The sequence below is a fragment of the Gymnogyps californianus genome, chromosome 14 (assembly GCF_018139145.2).
Source record: "Gymnogyps californianus isolate 813 chromosome 14, ASM1813914v2, whole genome shotgun sequence".
Lineage (NCBI taxonomy): Eukaryota > Metazoa > Chordata > Aves > Accipitriformes > Cathartidae > Gymnogyps > Gymnogyps californianus.
In genome coordinates, this window is record NC_059484.1 from 4,828,633 (window position 1) to 4,849,231 (window position 20,599).

Sequence of the window (20,599 nt, forward strand, 5' to 3'; positions counted from 1 at the left end):
CCTAAACGATTCTGTGTTTTCCTTTAACTTCCTCAGCTCTTGTGAAATCTGGAAGTGAAGTCTCTTCTGTTGAATTTTCCCTGTATTCTTAGTGTGTATTTCCTAGTTTTCCAGAACTGGCAGCAGTTTGGATGGGGAGAGGAAAGTTTCCGAATCTTCACCAAAAAAACCCCATTTTTTCCTAACTTTTTACTGTTAGAGATGGATCTTAACTCAGACTCTGACATGCTGCTTCCATGGAAGTGGATGTGATGCAGCATCATGTTCTTACATACATAAATGCAATTTCCTCACTTGCTTTGATACCAACAGAGCAGTGATTCTGGACTTAGACTGCTGCAGTAAGTATTGGAACTGAGCTTACATGTTCTTCAAGGCGTATATCCTGTAGACATATCATGCATATACATGTGTGCATGTGTATGTAAAGTAAATGTTGAAGCCCAAGCTTGGCCCTTACGCAGTAAGACTTGTGGTGAGTGCTCTTTCAGTTGAAATAGCACAGACGATCTCAGCTCTTGACCGAGTTGGTGTGAGCAGAGCTTGCACACCTGAGAGAGGCTGAGGTGGGGTGAACAGTCGCTACCTCGGTGTTTTGAGCAACCTCTGTGCTGCCAAGGTTGGATTGTTACAGCCGAAGCAACCACAGCGACCTGCAGCAAGAGCAGCAGAGGGACAGGAGAGAAAACTGGCGGCCTCTGCGAGGCCATCGATAAAGGAGCAACAGCAGGATAATTAACAGACCCTGGGGATGGGCAGGCGGGGTGTTCCGTGAGGGTCGCTCAAATAATGAGCTCGGGGGGTATCTTCCCGCTCCTCGTTAGTATAGTGGTGAGTATCCCCGCCTGTCACGCGGGAGACCGGGGTTCGATTCCCCGACGGGGAGGTGCTGCCGCCTTTTCCTGCCCTGCCCGGCGGCCCCGCCGTTCTGTGATCGGTTTTTATTTGTCCTCCGGTCCGCCCAGTAACGGATCCGGTGGGTGAGAAAGGAGAGCTGTGCGCCTCACTGGGCAGCGCCGGGGGCAGCGCTCCCTGAGCGGGAGCGCCGAGAGGCGGCGGGGGGTGCCGGAGGGAAAACGAGCAGCGCTCTGTGCTGCCGGCAGCCTGCCCCGCGCCTGCCGGGGAAGGCCGGGTGCCAGAAGACGCAGAGGCGTGAGTTCGTCTGGAAGCGACTCAGGCCGCCGGGGGTGAGAGGGGCTCTGGCGGGGCGGCACGGGTGCCGGGGGGCTCAGCCGCTGGGCGCTGCCCCGCTCCGCGGAAGGATGCTGGGTTATGTGCGGAGCAGAAGCCTTCGTGCTGCTACAGTATGAATACTGCGTCACAGAGGCAGTAGTATTCCCCTAAATGAATTTCTGATTTAGCTGCTTCTGGTCCCTATTCTAGAAGAAATCTAACCTTAATTTTTAAAAATATCCAATGATTTATTACGACCCTTGATAACTTGCGTGAGACCTAAAGTGCCCTTATTGTTTCAATTTGGTACCTTATTTCAAGTCTGCATCTCCTTATCATCATCTCCATTATTAAATTTACATGCCAACCATCAGAGGCATTTAAACTTTGACCAAAACACATTTTTGAAAGCAAACTTTCACATGAAAACTGTGTGGTTTTTTTAACTAGCCCAGTAAATATATATGACTCTTAATAGTTCCAAGAGGTTCTTCTAAAAAATAAGTCACACTGCCTCATAGCTTAGCTGTTGTCGGAAGTGAGCTGCCCGTTGCGAAACCTGTGTGGCCGGCTCTGCTTTCAGAGCAAACCCTGGTCCGTGGTATGTTGGCTTCTGGCAGCTGCAGAAGTTGGTACTGCAGGCCCAGCGCTGACGTTTGCTCCAAGCTGGATCCTAGGAATATAAACTTGGTAAACCAGCAATTGCCTCTGCTGTGAAGCCCAGACAGTGCTGCATGCAAAACCTGTGCTGCCGGTCTGAAGGAGCGTGGCACGGATCTTGGCAGGCTCCTGGTGCCAGGCCCTGTGGGTACCACAGCAGGGATGACAGTGCCGGGGTGGGGGGGTGGCTGCCAGCATCCACGTGCCTGAGCTAATCCCACCGCCTCTTTTAGAGTTTTCTTGCTTTTTCTTCTAGAGTTTTCATCACCTTTGCAGGTGGTGACTAATACTGGTACGTGGGACTGAAAATGTTAGATTCTGGAACTGAAACTGTGAATCCAGGCTGGGTCAGCTGCAGGTCCTGCTTGTGTGGGGGGGCCTCTGTAGCACATACCCTTTGGGTCACAGGTGTCTTGGCAAAAGTCTTTGGTAACTTTCAGGGAGAATTACTAAACATCTTGTACAGAAAGAATACTTACATTTAAGTTTCTTGATGAGCAGGAGTTTGATTGATTGTCTTACTCCAAGCAATGTGTTTGCAATAGGAGTCACAGCTATAACCCCAGTTCTAGAGCTTCTCCCTGAAAATTTGCATGTCCCTCATCCATACTTGCAGAGGTTGATCTAGCTTTTCTGGAGCAAGGAAATCCAAACCTGCTTCGATCACCATGGTAGTGATCATCTGTTTGTGCTGGCTTCTGCAACTCTTTCTCCTAGAAGTGGTGGCTGGTTCCAGGTGGGCGTCACTGGGAGGCTGAAACCACTGAAGAAGTGAACCTATCTCAGCTTAATTCCAAGGTTATTTTCAAATATATTTGCTAAGTTTTGTTAAACTATGTTTTATCCACCTAGACAGTACTCTGGGGACACCTGCTTGATCTGGGAGCGTTCTCATGGACAGTGGGGCTTGGGGCATCCTTGGGGTGTGCCCCCATCCCGCAGCCCACCGCAGGCGAGGGCACGGGGGTGCTGCGCCCCTGAGCTGGCCCTGGGGAGCCTCTCCCACCGTCACAGGGAGAGCAGCAACAGTTGACAGCAGCACGTGCTCATTAATGGACCTGCTCGTAAGTGTATGATCTGAAACCTGAAGTGAGTTAAAGAAATGTGTTTAATTTCTCTTCAGAGGAGGCTTGTGCAGCTGCTGCAGGACGTGTAAGCGAGGTGTGTGGTGCTGTTCATGTTCCTGCTGTCAGCAAGTTCTGCACGATGTGAGTATAAACCAACGGGGCAGCTCCAGAGGAAAGGTTAAGCCTTTGCTTCTTGAAAGGTGAAACACTGGCGTAAAGATTACCTTTCATGAGCAGATGCAGTGTTGAAGGTAAAGTTGGGCTTCACGCTTCATGGGCTCTCATGTTTAGGACATGCAGTTTAACATAAAAAAACCATGTTACAATGTGATTTGATGGCACAATAAGGTTTTTGATCACTCCTGACAATATTTGATTAACACATCGCTGGTCTCTAGTCACTTTAGTTACTGGATTGTAGGATTTGGAACAGATTTTTCCAAATCAGAGGGTGTCAACAAAATACTAAAAGAAATGTCACACTTAAAAGCCTCCTGCCCAGTCACTGCAGCTCACACTGATGGAAAGTGTTGCTGGAGAAAAAAAATTCCAGCGCTTTTAGAGAGACTTCTTAACAGCTCTTTCAACAGATATGAACCTAGACGTGTTGAAATAACACTTGTCACTTACACGTTTATTTGAAATATGATTCTAGTTTATAGTATCATTCACGATTTCATTCAAATGCCTGTGTTCTCTGAAGAAATATGAGGCTGCTGTCCTACCCTGTCCTACTCCCACGCATACAACAACAGTATTTTACTTGAAGTGAATATCTTTTTCAGGCTCTAATAACCTGCTTCTCAGCTCTTCATTCTCTGTCTTCAGAGGTGTGGTGATACTCTTGAGCTGTCAATTTTTAGCCTTGTATAGGCTTATAAATGTATCATTCTGAGACTATGAAAACTAAAGCTGGGTTTTTTTTGGCACAATATTGTCCTTTTAGAGAATTTGCTGGGAAACTGAGAGCATCTTACTTTAAAAATAAATTAAAGAAATCATTCCTTCAGCTCTGGACTCTGCTTTCCCTGCTACTTGGCTATGGATAATCTTTGGGTGAATTGCTGGAAAACATGCGTTCATTTTCTAAACGTTTTCCAATCCCTATTTTTTAAAAATGGTGTTGGGTTTTTTTAATCAGGTGACTCCCTCACACCCCCACGGAGCAGCTCTGCAGGACACAGCCTCTCCCCAGCGCGTCGCTAGTCATTCCTCAGCACGCAGGAATTGCTGCTGTGGGTCTGGTGAGCACTAAATCTGTTCCAGTTTATCTCTGCCTGTAGATACTCCTGAAAGCCTGCACAGGCTGAGCACCTGCAGCGCTGCATTTTTTCTGCTTGGCCCCGGCAGCGCATCCAACCCGGTGCCCGTCAGGCCTGTAAACGCTTCCTTGAATTCGGGTCTGGCCCAGCTGGAGCTCGGCACTTGTTGCAGCATCTGCAGCAATGCCTGCAGAGCCGGGCTGCAGCCCAGCCTGGGGGGGGCTGAGACGGGGTGAGCATGGTTTGCAGGCAGGTGAGCTGGACCAGCCAGGACTAAGTGCCCTCTGATGCCCCATGTGCTTGGTATGGCTGTGTTTCAGAGGATCGCATACAAATGAATTATTTGTCCAGGGGTGCCAGTAAAAGCCCTTGCGAGCCTGACCTGACGCGCGTAAATAGGCTGAAAGAGCAGAGGGAGGCATCGCAGCCGTGCGGTGGGCTCTTCTGTAACCCTGGGCAATACGTACCTCTCCTCCCCACAAACCCTGTCCTTGGCAGGGTGATGAAGTGAAATTGCTCTAACAAGTTTCCTTTAATGATTTAGACTTAATAAAATCTTCCTTAAGCCTCTGAATTGTTTCCGCAAAACCTGCTGTTGGTCCTTTTAAGTCATCTGTTGTCACCTTCAGCCCGGGTGCTATTATTAAAGCGGATCTGTGTTCCTTTACCATAACGGCACCCTGGCTGTAGCTAATACCTTTCCTTCTAGGGCAGCAGCTCCTGGGTCTCACCTTCGGGCGAATCCAGCGGTTCTGGTTAACACCCGGTTAATGCCTCGTGGCGGCAGCTGAAGGAAATGCCTCCAGCTGGTGCTTACATTTAAATGTTTGCACTAGCATGTTCCCACTAGGCTAGCTGAATAGCAAAATATTGAGTTCAGTGCACTCTCGCTACTTGATGTTTTTATCGTTTAAGGCTTGAGACAACTTGTAAATGCTTAAAATAGCGTGAAAATCCCTGTGCTGGCACAGACTCCCAGCCTTATTGGAAGGCTGTCTGCTGTTCTCCTGGTGTAGAAGTTTCATATGTTCCACAGAACAATTGTGGTAAAGCAAAATTTTAAATAACCAAACCTATATGACAGTTATAATTTAAAAGGAAATCCATAACTTAAGCGTGTCAGAATAACAAGTTGATTGAAAAATAAGAATTGATGAGCAACCAGCTGTCCGTCACGTGAGTACCCTGGCTTCAGTGGGCTCCATCATAGGAGCTCCATTGAGTTCCACATTTTTTCCACAAAAGTATTAAATGAAACTTTGTTCATATAAACTACAAATACCTACACTATTTCCAAGTTCTGTATGTTGGGAATGTAATATGTAACATAAACTTTTGCGAGTGAAGGAAGAAGAAAGCGGGGAGAAAGGTTATGGGAAGCAGGGGAGCGTTTGCTCCTGACGGCAGCTCAGCTGCGGGAGCAACAGCTCATCCTGGCAGGGAGACAAACCTTTGCAAGTTCATCGTGCCGGCAGGTCTTTTCACATGGACGGGCCGAGCCCGCTCCTCATTTTAGCAGCTCTGGCCCTGGGCCTTTTCAGGACTCCGTTTTTCTAGCCATCGATGCTCCAGGCTATGTGCTCCCTAGAGGACAGCTAATGCAGGTCTGCCCTTTCCCTGCTGTGAAACGCCTCGTCCCTGCAGAGGTACCAGAACTGGGAGGGTTGTGACTGCTGCAGTAGGTAGCTTGGTTCTTGCTCATTGCTCCCTGAAGGTCTCTCGCCTTTGCCAACAGGGAAGCATGTGTTTGCTCGGGAAGAAATGGGAATGTTAGCCTGTGTGTGACCGTTTGCCTGTTTCTGCCCTTTCTGTGACTGACGTTAAGTCCTACAGCTCTCCGCAGGCTCTCTGCTGATGCCTGCCGTCCCCCCCGGTTTGGCATACAGGTGACAGCATGTGCTGGCTTGTGTTTTTTGGAAGCAACAAATCTGAAATAGGAGGCACCGACCTGAGCAATCGGATGGGTGCAGCGCCCCAGCCCCCTCCCACCGCACGGAGGGTCTCTCCGGAGGGTGGTCACTACCAGCGGCCGTAGGACAGCCGGCAGCTGGCTCATCGGGGTCACACCCGCAGTGCAGGAGGGCATTTATTCCTTTCAGTGTAATAAGCTTACAACAGGTGACCAAAGCCTTCCTATGGATGTTTCAGACTGGTTTAACTAAATGTAATTGCTACTTTAATTTCTCTGTAAAGGCAGTCCTCAGAAGTGACAGCTGACTTGCCCAAGAAAACACAACTGCCAGTATATCTGTCTCCATTCTGCAACACAGTGCTGTTTGTTCCTGCCTTATATAATTAATCCTAAAATCTTGGTTGCACACTTGCCTTGAGGAGGAAAGAAGCAACCTCCATGTTGCTACTTGTAACGGAGGAGTTTCACTGGGGGTAAGAGAGATACAGGCTGCTTTTACCAGCATGATATTTGTAGATAATGTTATGGATGACAGATAGCAGGTTTGCTCTTTGCTCTGAGTGTAAACATTAACTAGGGATATCTGATCTAGTTATAACCTCCCTCTGCTAGTGAAACCTCTCCCTTGGCGTGGTCTGTTTTGGGAAATGACAGCTTTAGCTGTTAGACTAGAGATGGGAAGGAAATCTCTTACGTTGGTATCTAGCACTTGAGATGGCCAAATTTTGCATGTAAAGAAAAATCAGACATCCCTCTTACTCGAGACTTTCAGCATGTTTTGATGCCAGTGCTCAGCCCTGCCACTCAGAGGCTGCCCGCTGCAGACAGACACAGGATGTTTCTTGGCTCGCTCTGACAGCGTGCCTTGAGTGCTGTAAGAGGCCTTTGGCTAAATGATAAGCCACTTATCTTCAAACTGTGTATTTTTTATTTAACTGTGAATAAATACTCCTCTGTGCTGACTAATGAAGCTGTGTCTTTGGGCAAAAGAATGACTCAAGTTTAACCTTAGCTGTTAAGTCATTAATTATCTTATTTAACAGTATGCACATGCTCACGCACCCCTTTAAATATTTCTGAGAGAGAGTGGCAGTATCCAAACACATGGTTATCCGCTGCAGCCAGCTCAAGCTAAAACATCACACCCACGGTCTCATTCGGGTGCAGATGAAATCCAGATGCACAAATGCTCGAGTTCTCCACAAAGGAGATGCTAAATAGTACATAAAAACAGTTGTATCTTGGCCTTTAATACTACGGACAGGTTCAGATTATTTTTGCAGGGACCTAATGACTAGTTGTTGGCTATTTTTGGTTCAAATATGTTGTTTTACCATTCTGGATAATTTAAAAATGCCAGCATTACCTAAACACATCTGCTGAGTGAGGATGTTTGCTTCATCTCGAAATGGCCTGATGTTTCGGGAAATGTTTCAGCCCTTGCAGGAGTCCCAAGGCAGAGATATGAATGTCAGAAGCTTCTAGGAATGTGGAGCAACTTTGCTGCTTTTTCCTAGTCACAGCTTTATTTTTAGCGTGCCTCGTGTTTAAGGGTCATGTCTGGGAGACAACAGGAGGTACTTTAGTTCCTTTATGTGAATAGCCTGACGGTTCATTCTTGATGTTTTTGGCTTTATGAAGCAGATTTTCTTCTTTACAGCTGCGATATCTCCGTGAAATTGTAGGTGACTGCCACAGAGTCATTAGGCATCAAGTTAAAAATGAAATTAAGGAAAACGAGTTTGCGCAGTACGCCAGGAGCATGCCAGCGCTGCTGCGGCTGGGATTGCTTAGAGGCACCAAAACCAAAGGTAATTCTGCGCTCTCGGGAGGACCGCTTGCTGTCTCCACACAGGGAGATGTCAGCTGTCCACGGGAGACATCCGAGTGGCGCGCAGCCCTCGATGCAGGCAGCAGCCATGGCCAGCACCTGCCCGCTGCTGCCCATGGCGCTGCCCGCAGCAGAGGGGCTGCACAGAACTGCTGCCAGCGGTTCGTGGCACGTTATGGGTCTGGGAGAAAAGCTGCCGTGGGGAGGAGGCATGTCAGTGATGACCAGTATTCCTCTGCTGGCTTGTTCCTGCCCTTTTAAAACTCACATGACCTTTTCTCATCAGCAGAAGGAAAACTACACTTCCCTGGGATCAGGCTTGAAGCAGAGCTCTGCAAGTGGCACAAAATGCATTTAACAGCTTTTTAATATTAAAAAGCTCTGGGTTTGGTTAGAAGCATTGCCAGCAAAACTACAGTGGGAGGTGACATTAAGCGTATCAAGCAAACCAAAATGAACATAATTTTGCTACTTTGCTGTCTCTGTCCCAGCTGCTTGTGATGCTTTTTTCTTCCTCTGAGCAGCAGCCATGTCTAAGGGCTGTGTGATGCCCCCAGCTGCTGTGGGCCCGGTGGCAAGGAGCTCTGCTTTGCCCTCAGAGGACTCAGGGTGTCTCTGTGTCCGCCCACACAGCTCATCGGGCACTGGGATGGAAACCAGCCTCTTGCACAAGTTCCAATATGTGTGTCTGCCATCACTCTTCAGGTGGCTGCTTACGTCGGTTTTAAACCTAAATGCCTTCATCACATTAAGTCTCATTTTTGTGGAAGGGTAATTCCCTGTAATGCATCCTGAATGCGGCCAGGGAGGTGTCTGCAAACCGTCCTGTGCAGGATGAGCTTGCTGCTCCGAGCATTTCCCTGGCAGGGAGGAGTGGGGAACGGCTGCTTGCGTGGCCGAGGTACACCTGCAATTATATCTGGGGATTGCATTTATCGAACACCAAAAAACTTTTTGAAATGGAAGCATATACTTAGTGCTTTCTCTTCGTCGTGATACTAACTTCAAGTGTCTTAGAAATACAGGCCAAAAAATCATCTATGCATATAAGTTTGTCGTATCAAATGCATTACATGTGGCTGAGAACTACCTGGTCTGCTCTGCAGGTCTGAATCACGTGGCGGCTCTGAGGAGGGGATGCTTAATGCTGCAGTTCACAGCCTCAGAGCAGTCATTGTGCCTGTCATCAGCTGCGCCTCCGGTCCTTGGATTTCCTTCTGCTGAGGGACATTAATTAAGTTGTCTTAATCAGGATGCAGATTTGCAGCATCAGTCCACAACATAAGGAATCAGCTTTAAAGACTCCCATGGTGCTCTCAGACCCCCCCTGGATGCAGTTGTGTGCTCGGTGAGGAGCATCCAGCTGTGGGGTTTGGGTGATTTATCAGCAGAGGTAATGACGAGCGCGTGTGTCGGTGATGTGTGTGCTGGAGCAGCCTGGTAAGTGTTGCTGTGCACTGAACTCGTTTCAACAAATACCATTGAAACTCGTTCCTGTGAGATATCAGACCCAAACCTGCTGCCAGAAATAGAAATAGTGGATGTGTGAAGCCTATCCAGCAGTCATTCATAGCCACCTTCCATTCAAGTTATCTCCCCATTAATTGCTTTTCTTTTCTAGGACTGATTTTGCCAAGGAGCTTCATCAGTGCTGAGCTACGTGTCAGGTATTTGCTTTTTGTATGTACGCACGCAGCGGCTTCCATTGTAAAACTGTTTCATTCTCATGTCCCAAAAGGGGAGAAAACCTAAATTTAATGATTGGGTGTGCCTCTACTTCTTCCAACATGCTCTTATAAGAACATACTTATGTAGGGTGTAGTGGGTTGACCCTGGCTAGATGCCAGGTGCCCACCAAAGCCGCTCTATCACTCCCCTCCTCAGCTGGACAGGGGGAGAAAATAAAATGAAAGGCTCGTGGGTCGAGATAAGGACAGGGAGATCATTCACCAATTACCGTCATGGGCAAAACAGACTCGACTTGGGGAAAAATTAGTTTAATTTATTACTAGTCAAATCAGAGCAGGATAATGAGAAATAAAACCAAATCTTAAAACACCTTCCCCCCACCCCTCCCTTCTTCCCAGGCTTAACTTTACTCCTTATTTTCTCTACCTCCTCCCCCAAGTGGCACAGGGGGACGGGGAATGGGGGTTTGGGTCAGTTCATCACACACTGTTTCTGCCGCTCCTTCCTCCTCAGGGGGAGGACTCCTCACACTCTTCCCCTGCTCCAGCGTGGGGTCCCTCCCACAGGAGACAGTCCTCCATGAACTTCTCCAATGCAAGTCCTTCCCACGGGCTGCAGTTCTTCACGAACTGCTCCAGCGTGGGTCCCTCCCACGGGGTGCAGTCCTTCAGGAACAGACTGCTCCAGCATTGGTCCCCCGCGGGGTCACAAGCCCTGCCAGCAAACCTGCTCCAGCCTGGGCTCCTCTCTCCACGGGGCCACAGGTCCTGCCAGGAGCCTGCTCCAGCGTGGGCTTCCCACAGGGTCACAGCCTCCTTTGGGCATCCCCCTGCTCCGGCGTGGGGTCCTCCACGGGCTGCAGGTGGAGATCTGCTCCACCGTGGACCTCCATGGGTGCAGGGGGACAGCCTGCCTCACCATGGTCTTCATCACCACGGGCTGCAGGGGAATCTCTGCTCCGGCGCCTGGAGCACCTCCTCCCCCTCCTTCTTCCCTGACCTTGGTGTCTGCAGAGTTGTTCCTCTCACATCTTCTCACTCCTCTCTCTCTGGCTGCAACTGCAACTCCCCTATGACTTTTTTTCCCTTTCTTAAATCTGTTATCCCAGAGGCGCTACCACTGTTGCTGATGGGCTCGGCCTTGGCCAGCAGCGGGTCCCTCTTGGAACCCGCTAGCATTAACTTTATCGGACATAGGGGAAGCTTCTAGCAGCTTCTCACAGAAGCCACCCCTGTAGCCCCCCCGCTACCAAAACCTTGCCACGCAAACCCGATACAGTGGGCGCTATTTCCAGGCATGTAACTGAACGGGTATGTGGCAGAGGATCTTCATATGTCCCCATCGCTGCTTAGAGACTGGACAGCACAGGAGAGAAGTGCCTTTGGAGCAGGCTTTCGCTGAGGATGTACCTGATTAATCTGGAGACTTCTTCTGTTTGAATGGTCTCTGCACAAAACCTTCACTCAGGTTAATCTCATAACACAGGAGGAACATCCCCTTCTGCTTCTAGACGAGGCTGTTCTGTTCAAAATAAATATTAAAAAAATAAACCAAACCCAACAAAAAACATCCCAAACAACTGCATACTAGTAAAGGAGATGGCAGGCACGCGACCTACCGCACAGACGCTGTAAATTAGCAAGCTCCAAATGGAGGAGGAAGCCGTTACACAGACAGTTAATGCAGCGCAGTTGGGAATGCAAAGGTACAGTGCTCCCAGAGACGCGCGTAGCCTCGCTCTTTATTTATTACCCTGCACGACAGGCAACGGCTGTGTTTATACGAGGTGGGAGCCGAGCCTCAGAGCTGGGCTGAGCTCCATGGTGGGCACCCTGGCGGGGGCCGCTGCCCTGGGCTCTGCTCCCCCCTCTTGCCAGAGGGATGTTCATGAACTACCTGCAGACTTCTCCTGTGCAGAAACTTTTCCGGTCCAGCTTAAGAGGCAAAAGCTGGGAGAATGGATTTGCTGTGGTCCTAACGTGCTGCAATTTCTCTCCGAGACGCTGGGTCTGTACAGGCGAGGATGGAGGTGCTGGGGAAGCCCCGCCTGAGGCGATGCCTCAGCGACCACCCCAGGGGCTCGACCAGCAAGGCGTGGGATCGCTTCTGGAAAAGCGCAAGGGAAAAACGCCTCGCAGGTCAGTCCAAAGGCATATTTAATCCTGTGCTGGTGTGAACTGAGCATCAGGGCTACAGCCTTGATCAAGGAATGAAATTACCTCTACCTTTTTGGCAAGTGCACTCCTTTGAATGCTGCTGCATCGTGTGTCATGCTGATGTGTCGCACCAGAGTACTTGCCTTCACCTGTGCTGCTTTTTTCACTTGTGGGACCAAGTGGGTTTTTTGAACTGCTGGTTTGTGTATAGAGCTGCAAATTTTCAGATTTACCTAGCATTTGGTTTCTAGATTTCAATATTTACACTTGTTCTTTGGCTGGAGTTTTGTAGACATTTTAAAATACGAAGGTGCCAGTCAGCTGCGCAGCGTCCAACAGCCTCTTCTCAAGGCACACGAGTAATGCTTAAAGCTGTATGATTGCAAGCAGTTGTGAGCACAAGCCCAGAAATAAGCTTGAAGGAGTAAACAAAGAAATATTCCCTTAGATTCCAGCTTTTGGGTAATGATGCATAAAGCACTCAGGAGAATATAGCAAAAATTCACGTTCTGAGAAACTAGTTAGTGCACAGACTAACATGCTGCTGGCCTGTTGCTTGGGCTGCGAAGTGTGAACATTGCATGGCAGGATGAAATCAGTGCTTATGACACGCACGCTAAATAAAACCTCCTTCCAGAACAGCAGTGTTGCTGGAAGGAGCTCTGGGGACTTTAAGCCTGGTACCTTGCGGTAAAAATACATACGCTCTTGGGAGCAGTGAGGAATACTTGGTAGGTGAATACAAGGAGTTTCTTCCAGAGCTTTGATTTCAGATCTGGCAGGTTTTCAGAGTGAAGTCAATGCAGAAGTTCTGGATAAACCCAGGTATGATGGAGCTAAACCTTTCCAGAGCATCTCTGAGCTCAAATAGTACTGTCGTGTCCTGTTCACAACCATTGCGGGCAGCCCAGCACTGGAAGGCAGTGCTGAGGTTATTTTTAAGTTGAACTCCAAAGCTTTTAGTGGACAGGAGGTTAAAAAAAAAAAATCCATTACTCAGCTTTTGCCTGCACTGACTGCAGTAGGAGCTAATTTGATTGAAGGCTGAATAGGGAACTCCTATTCCAGTTCACATTTTCTTCCTTCTGCCATTTGTTGCCATTATGCTCTTGGGTGTTGCTGATGTTCAGAAGGACTCTAATGAACAACTTGGGAAAAATGGGGAGTAGCTTGACTAAAACAAGTGAAACATGAAATCCCCAGTTTGATCCTTTCAGTCTGGAAATCTGTGCCCCTCAGAGCAATACCGGGGTTAAGGACAGACATCTGCAGGAGGGGGCGTGTAAAGGAGCAGGCGATCCTGAGGACCGGTGTGAAGGCAGAGCAAAGACCTGACCAGGCTCATTCTGTTGGCACTCCACAATGAATATTAGTGGATCTGTTACAGCCAGGAGGCTAAACTAAAGCCTGGGTCAAGCCAACCCCTAGCACGTGGGGAAGGTCAGCTTTCAACTTTAGATCTGAGCTTCCCAACTGTTCTGTATATTTGCACAAAATCTGAGGCTCCTCTGATCATACCATGAAGAGTTTAGATCAAGAACTAACCTTTGACACTCCAAGGTCCCTGGATTTTGCACCGTTTAATGTGTGCTGGAGCTGGGCGGGTGCCCTGCAAAGGCAGACTGGTCTGCTGCACGGGGTGGCTGGGCTGCAGCCCTGCTTGGTCAGCGCTGCTGGGAAGTGGGCAAGTCCTACGAGAAGCAGGCAGGTGGGTTTGGTGCCAAGTATCACCTGGGAACACGTGTGGCTGCACCCCCCGAGAGGCTTATCTGGTGCCTGTGCTTTGCAGGAAGGTTTCTGGTATGCTGCATAGTGAAAGCGTATGGAAACAGCCACTTGCAACTGTTGGACAAAAAATTTATATAATGTTTTCTTTGGCTGGAACCGAGAACTTCTTGTTCTTGACAGATGCAAATGCATGGCTGTCATGGTTTAACCCCAGCTGGCAGCTAAGCACCACGCAGCTGCTCGCTCACTGCCCCCCCACCCCTGGGATGGGGGAGAGAATCAGGAAAAAAAAAACCTCGTGAGTTGAGATAAAGACAGTTTAATAGGACAGAAAGGAGTGAAAAACAATGATAATGATAATGATAATAATAATATGACAATAGCAATACTAAAAGAATTAAACTATACAAAGCAAGTGGTGCACAATGCAATTGCTCACCACTCGTTGACCGATGCCCAGTTAGTTCCCGAGCCGCGATCCCCCCTCCCAGCCAGCTCCCCCAGTTTATATACTGGGCATGATGTCATATGGTATGGAATAGCTCTTTGGCCAGTTTGGGTCAGCTGTCCTGGCTGTGTCCCCTCCCAGCTTCTTGTGCCCCTCCAGCCTTCTTGCTGGCTGGGCATGAGAAGCTGAAAAATCCTTGACTTAGTATAAACACTACTTAGCAACAACTGAAAACATCAGTGTGTTATCAACATTATTTTCCTACTAAATCCAAAACACAGCACTATACCAGCTACTAGGAAGAAAATTAACTCTGTCCTAGCCGAAACCAGGACAGTGGCAGAAACCCTCAGAAATAGTTTGCTTCCCTGGCTAAATCCAGATTTTACCTTCATGTTGTCTTGTCTTTAAAAACAAACAAATAAATAAATAACACCACCAGATGGTTCTTATTGACCTTAACATTGACTTGTCTTTAAAAAGTTAAAAAATTAAAATAACAACACTAGATTGGTCCAAGAGGGTGTCTGGGATCTGAGAGCCTGACCCCACCTGCAGGGTGCTGACCCTCCAACTTCCCCATTTCACTTCTTAACATCAGCACCTCTGGTATCTCCTTTGTGTTGCTTGAAGTGTAATTGGTATCTACAAGCCAAAGCATAACTGGAAAGCTCTTAAGAATGACTGCCACAAAGCCCATTTTCTAAAGGTTTCTTGTCTTCTTTTTCTTCTACCTGATGTTGTTGGGAAATCTGGGGCTGGTGTGGTCGGCGCAATGTGGGATTTTGGGGTGGCTGCTGCGCAGGGAATCAGCCCGAGCTGACAAGGCTAAGGGTCAGTTCTGGGCTCCTCTTGCTTTTTGGTGTTTACAGAAAGACGTGAACTTGAACTTGCGCGGTTTTTTAGGAAGCCTTTATAGGATGTCAGAAATAATACCTGTATCTGTCCACCTATCTGTCCAGCTACCTATCCACAAGTCTTACACTCCAAGCTCTCAGGCTGTGTGTTGGCAAGTGCAAACGAGCACAGAGCAGAGCCTCGGGCGCGGGGCCCAGTGACAGCCCGGGGGTGGCGGGGTCTGGGGCTGCGCTGGCACCCTGTGCTGCATGGCACGGAGGCGAATGCTGGGCTTGCTAAGCAAAGTGCCCGTGGTGTTCCTCTTCTCCGATGCCTGGTCCCCATCCCCAGCAGGGAGCTGGAAGCGTCTCAGGCAGGACAAGAGTAATAAATGTTCTAGCTACTGAAAAATGGCTCTCTACATTATTTTTTTAGAAGCTCGGTGGGTTGTGCAGAGCTTTTTCCACCCGTGGCTTGCATTCATCTTGCAGAGACAGGATATTTTGCAGCGGTATTTCCACCTGGCAACCCACCGTTCTCTTGCCAGTGGGGCATCCCTCTTCTCTGGCCCTGAGACTGTGTTCAAAATAAGTCGAAGCTGCAACCACCGAACTGGGATATTTCTTTTTTCCCCTGAGCCTAAAGGCACTTCATTCTTTATAAGAAGACCTTTCAGAGGTGCCAAGGGGCTTAACTGTTATTGCAAGCATCCCCATTCCTCTTTCAAAACAAGAAGCAAGTTATTCTTTGGGCTGAACTTAATTTTTAGTTTGGAAGTGTATTGATGTTGTGAGTGAGGTGTGATACGCCCTTCCCCTAGGATGGAGCAAAGAGGCTGTCAAATTAATTGGGGACTTTCAGTGGAGGAATAAGACATTGGGAATTGTATTTGTGTGTAAGATCTATGATTCAGGGGTAATTAAGGTCCTCAAGCCGCTTTGAAAATCCTAGCTTTAATTGGTGTGGGCTGGTCGTGACTCTGGCATTGGAGCACCAAGGTGTTTGAGCTGGACTGAACAGTAGCACCAAACCGTAGCCACTGCTTGCAGTTGTGGAGCCCACCACTCCAGATTAGCATTACAGTCCATTGGAAGCGGCGAGGGGTTTATCACGTGTACATACAAGATGTGTTGGTCAGTAGGAGTATCGAGCATGAATATTACTGAGGAGCAGAAGTAACACAAATTCTGCCAGATGGATGGTCTTTTTCTTCTGTAAAACAATACCCAGAACTGAAATTACAACTCTTCCAGACAGTATGAATAAGGTTCAGCACAATTAAGAAGCCTTTTGAGGAGCTCAGAGTTCAGGCATTTGCTGTTTCTCAGGAAGATTTGTGTTATCCCTTCTGTCCTCAGGTGGTGGAAAGGCACAAACTCCCACTTCTGGTCCTGGAGCACACCACAAAGGTCAGCCTTCAGGACTACAGTTTATTGCAATTCTGGGTTTCTCAGAAAAAAAGTTGTAAAATAGTAGTCCTGATATTAATTGGAAAATATATGTACACACATGCACACATAGATACTGAGAGAAAGGGCATATCAAAATATTTTTTTACTTTAGAAAATAACACTTCAACAAATAGAAACTCCTTCAACAGTTTCCTATGAAAAAGTGCAAACCTCTGATTGAACTCAGCCTATCCCTTCCCAGGGTGACACAATTTAGGTAGTACTTAAAAACCCAAGCTATAGCTATCTCAAAAACCCATAGAGATCATCTCTTATTCTAAATACAAGCTAATGGGCTTTTGGCGATCTGGACCTCTGCTCTTTAAGGTATTTTAATGCTATTGAGCCTTTCACGACAGCAGTTCTGGCACTTCATTTGGCCAAAGCTGCTCCCTGCTGCTGTTGCACGTGCCCCAGGAGCATGAGCCTTCATCTCGAGGGCTGTGCTAATATGCGTGCCGTTGTTGGTGATATGAGTTAGAGCTGAAGTTTCTGTAGGTATTAAATATGATCTGTTATTTCTCGAAGGAGAAAAATTATTTTTAATATAGTGTGTTTGATAGACTTACACTACAGAAAGATGGGGGAAAATTAGGCATAACAAACTCCTTGATTTGTCAAAGTAATTCTTCATACTCTAATTGTATTGTTTTCTGTACAACAACAGAACCATTATAAGTTATTGTGACTGAGTTCAATCATGCCTGAGATGATATTAGTTCTTCTACTTAATGGTGTTAAAACCAAAGCTTAACACCAAGAAAGCAACTGTATTCAGTAGAGCAAAAGGTATATTTTCTTCTGCCTACTATTATTGCATCTGTTCTCTTCTAAAAACAATGTCGTGATAAATCTTTCCAATGAAGAAATTAGGGAACTCTTCAGTGCGCTGGTATTTCTCAGTCAATGCAGAGGAGAAGAAGAAAATAAAGCCTCAAGAATGGTATCAGACCTGCTCTTAGCCGAGTCCCTGCACGGGGAGCTGTGCAAGCCCTTCCCAGTGGCTGCGTCCCCCAGCACCCACAGGCTTGCAAGGCGCGGGGTGTTACTGTGAGCACGGCCATGGGGATCCTTCAGCAAGAGCAAGAGCCCAGCAGGATGCCAAGCGCTGCAGTCACTCGGTGCACTGAGTGACGCCTCGTTCAGAGCTGCGTTTGGTCCTGGCATCCCTCCATGGCACCTTGAGGTCTGGGCTGCATTTGGAAAGGGAAGAAATTCCTGCAGTGAGCCGCACTGTCAACCATTTGTTTCTATTTTGAGACATAATATAAACCACACTGAGAGCTTTTGAGGGGGAAACAAGCCAGAGCCTTTTGAAACAAATCACTTCATGCCAGTTCAACCGCTGCATAGTAGGAAGGGCTGGGAAGTAAAGATTTAGCAGCCTGTTTGGGGCTGGCTCCTCTCCTTTTCCCTGGATGGCAGGTTGTGCTCCATGCCAGGAGTCTCCCAGGCGGCTCCCCCTGGGCTCACAGGAGCAGAGGGACCGAGACACCTGTCCGCCGCGCTGGAAAGTGGGGGGGGGCAGATGCACCCCTTGTGTCTCCTACCCTGGTCTGTCAGGGGCTTTTTCCAGAACACCAGTTGCCTTGACAATTATTTTGCAGTGTTGTCACAAGCACCCAGGGAGACAGCAGTCCCTCCCCTTCTGCCCAAAGACCAGCAAAGCCGTACGTAATCCTAAAAAAATGAAGCATGCCGTAGCCATGCTACATCCCTGCCCACCACCGTGATGCCGGTTGGTGGCTGGGAGGCAGCGCTGGCTGGAAGGGAAGGCTCCCTCTGGTTTGTGCGGTGCTGCCTCCCTTTCCTCCAGCCGTACCTGGCCCAGCCCCATCCCCAGGGTAACCAGCCCACCCGGGCCAGGCAGAGACGCTTATCCCCTGCCCGCACTGCCTCTGCACAGCGTGCCTGCAGCGCTGAATGCACAAGATCCTCTCCTGGGGTGTGACTGGCTCTGGATGTGGGGAGTTCCCCCACGGGCATTGCCAGGGGTTGCTTTGTCTTCAAGGGAGGTCACCGCAGGCTTTATACTTACATTGGGACCTGGTGCTCTCTTCTCCTGCCTTGTCTGTACAAAACAGAGGGGGTAGGAACAGTGTTTTTCACTGCATGAGCAGCTCTGTAGGCAGCAGGGCACGTTGCAGAGCCCTAATGTGGAGCCCTGAACATGCCTGGTGGGAGCAGCAGGGAGGTGAGACCTGGCCTGGACCGGAGATGGTCACGGTGCTGCAGGAGGCAGCCAGCCAGCCATACCTGGGAACAGGACAAGGCTGTCCCCCTGCTCAGCCAGGTCACTGCCTCCTCTCCCAGCAGCAACCGTCTTGCTGAATCTGCTCCTGGGGCTCTTGCTGAGCAGTGCAGAGCTCTGCTATGGGCGGCTGACCAAGTGGGGAGAGACGCTCCCCCCGGGTGAGCCCACGCTGCTCCTGCTTGTCTCAGCACAGTACCAAGCACTTCCAGCCTGCCCAGCTCTCCCTGCAAGAGCATTGGGGCCAGGCCCTCTGAACATATTGTTTAGGGAATCTAGGGTGATTTGGCTCCATATGGGTAGAGATTTTCTCCCCTTTCTAGTCTTGCAGTCACCGCCAGAGACTTGTGTTGGCTCAAGCCTCCTTCCGAGACATCCTTTCCCTACCCATACATATCAGCAGCCCATAGCCCAGCCCCTGTTGGGCTTGTATCTGAGCACACAGCTCTGCTGAGCCCTGCTTTGAGATGAAACATCTTGTGTTGACTCGTTTTGACCTGGGCGACCTTCCAGAACAGACAGTTGTGTGCAAGTTACACTGGGCTGTGAGAAAGCAGCATGGACATGCTTTTCCTAAATATAAGGGACAGAGCCCTGGGTAGTATTTACGATGCTGCACCAGATGCAAGAGCTCCGATACGAACTGCTTCTCTGCTTGACCACCTTCTTCTGTGAAGAAGAGCGACCGATGGCTAACTGGGCTGAGTCTCCTCCTGGTTGCAGAGCAGAGCAGGTCTGGTGTGTGCCTGGCTGGAAGCCTGGAGATACCCTTCATTACCTTTAAGGAGAGGTTCAGGGGCTGAGGCCAGGGGCAGCAGGAAAGCATGATGAACGTCAGCCAGTGCTCTGCCACGCACAATCCCGATCCCTTGGAACACGGGCAGGTGTTACAGGGCTGAAGTGGCATTTGGTGAAGGAACCATAATGTTCTCCACACCAAAACCTGCTAACTGGAACAAAAACTTACCACTTGTAAGTGTTGGGAGAAGAGTAAATGGCATTCACTGGTGTTAGAGCATGAGCTTTAGTGTGTTCATACTGAACCAGACCAGGAGGCACCTACGTGGTGTCCTCTACCCAGCACTGGCCAGATGCAGAGGCGCGGGGACTCCAAGCCTACAGAAGCACACCTGTATGCAAACAACTTACATGACAATACTGCTCCAACTGAAAAGTATTTAAGATGTAAGGATATGGGCATCAGTGACCTTGAAAAGGTCTGCAAAGGAAGGGGAAGATGATACCTGCTCCACATATGACAGGATGGCCAAAACACTAACGTGACTTGTGTGCGCAAACTCCAGGCGAGTTCAAGGAGGAGCTGAAGAAGGTTGGTTACTTTTCTGACAACAACTGTTGCCATGGCTGCTGGGCTGCTGGGCTTAGCCTGAGCATCGCAGTTCAAGAAAGAAATTGGTAAGGTGGATAATGCTCTCACTGGAGACCATGTAGGAGACCCAGCTACTGGATCCCTGTGGTTCCTTCTGGCCTTGTGGTCTCCAGCAATGACAGAGGGGAGCAGCAGGAGCCTGTGCTGCTCCCATGCTGCTGCAGAGCCAGGTTGCTGGCAGGGGGAGACTGAAACTCTTGGCACTCAGAGGAGCCTCAGAAGAAGGAAAGTTTATTAAAGGAGAGTAAAAGGTCATGTTCTCCTGGTGATCTTTCTGATTCTCTTTCCTTCTCTGATGCCAGCATCTACCCTCGCAAACCACCTCCACGTTGCTGCCCAGATGGCTGCCAGCTGACCCACCAACTACACAACCCATGCTTGCTCACTGCAAGCCACACAGAAATGTACTGCTCTCTTTGTAAACAGGCTAAAAATATCGTTGTGCTGTTCCTCCAAGGGCCCGGGAGTTCAGAGAGGCTGGGAAGGAAGCCGGGGTCAGGCTGCCTCTGGGGAGCAGGCGCAGGCGTCACACGTAGACACGGAGCCACGAGACAGTCCCCTCTGGCTCTGCAGAAACAGGGTCTGGCTAGAAGAGACCCAGCGTGTCAGACACAGTGCTGGTGTCCTGCCGCCCTGGCCCAGGCAAGTCAGTGGTGCCAGATCTCCTTGGGTTAGTGCTAATTGTGCGAGAGTGTGCGAGATGTGACTTGGAAAGCCCCAGAGCTGTGTGAGAAGCCCAGTGTG

General features: G+C 49.0%; 1 protein-coding gene and 1 non-coding gene across 2 annotated transcripts in view; both read left to right on the forward strand.

Annotated features, from left to right (window-relative positions):
• Positions 1-814: 814 nt before the first annotated feature.
• On the forward strand, positions 815-886 carry TRNAD-GUC (transfer RNA aspartic acid (anticodon GUC)). Its single transcript has one exon. It is a non-coding gene; the product is annotated as a tRNA-Asp (tRNA).
• Positions 887-11,617: 10,731 nt separating this feature from the next.
• LOC127022154 (rho GTPase-activating protein 7-like) overlaps positions 11,618-20,599 on the forward strand; it is a 62,803-nt gene continuing 53,821 nt past the window's right edge. Inside the window, exon 1 of the mRNA XM_050905601.1 lies at positions 11,618-11,732. Within this exon, the coding sequence (XP_050761558.1) occupies positions 11,618-11,732 (115 nt within the window). The remainder of the gene's footprint in view (positions 11,733-20,599) is intronic.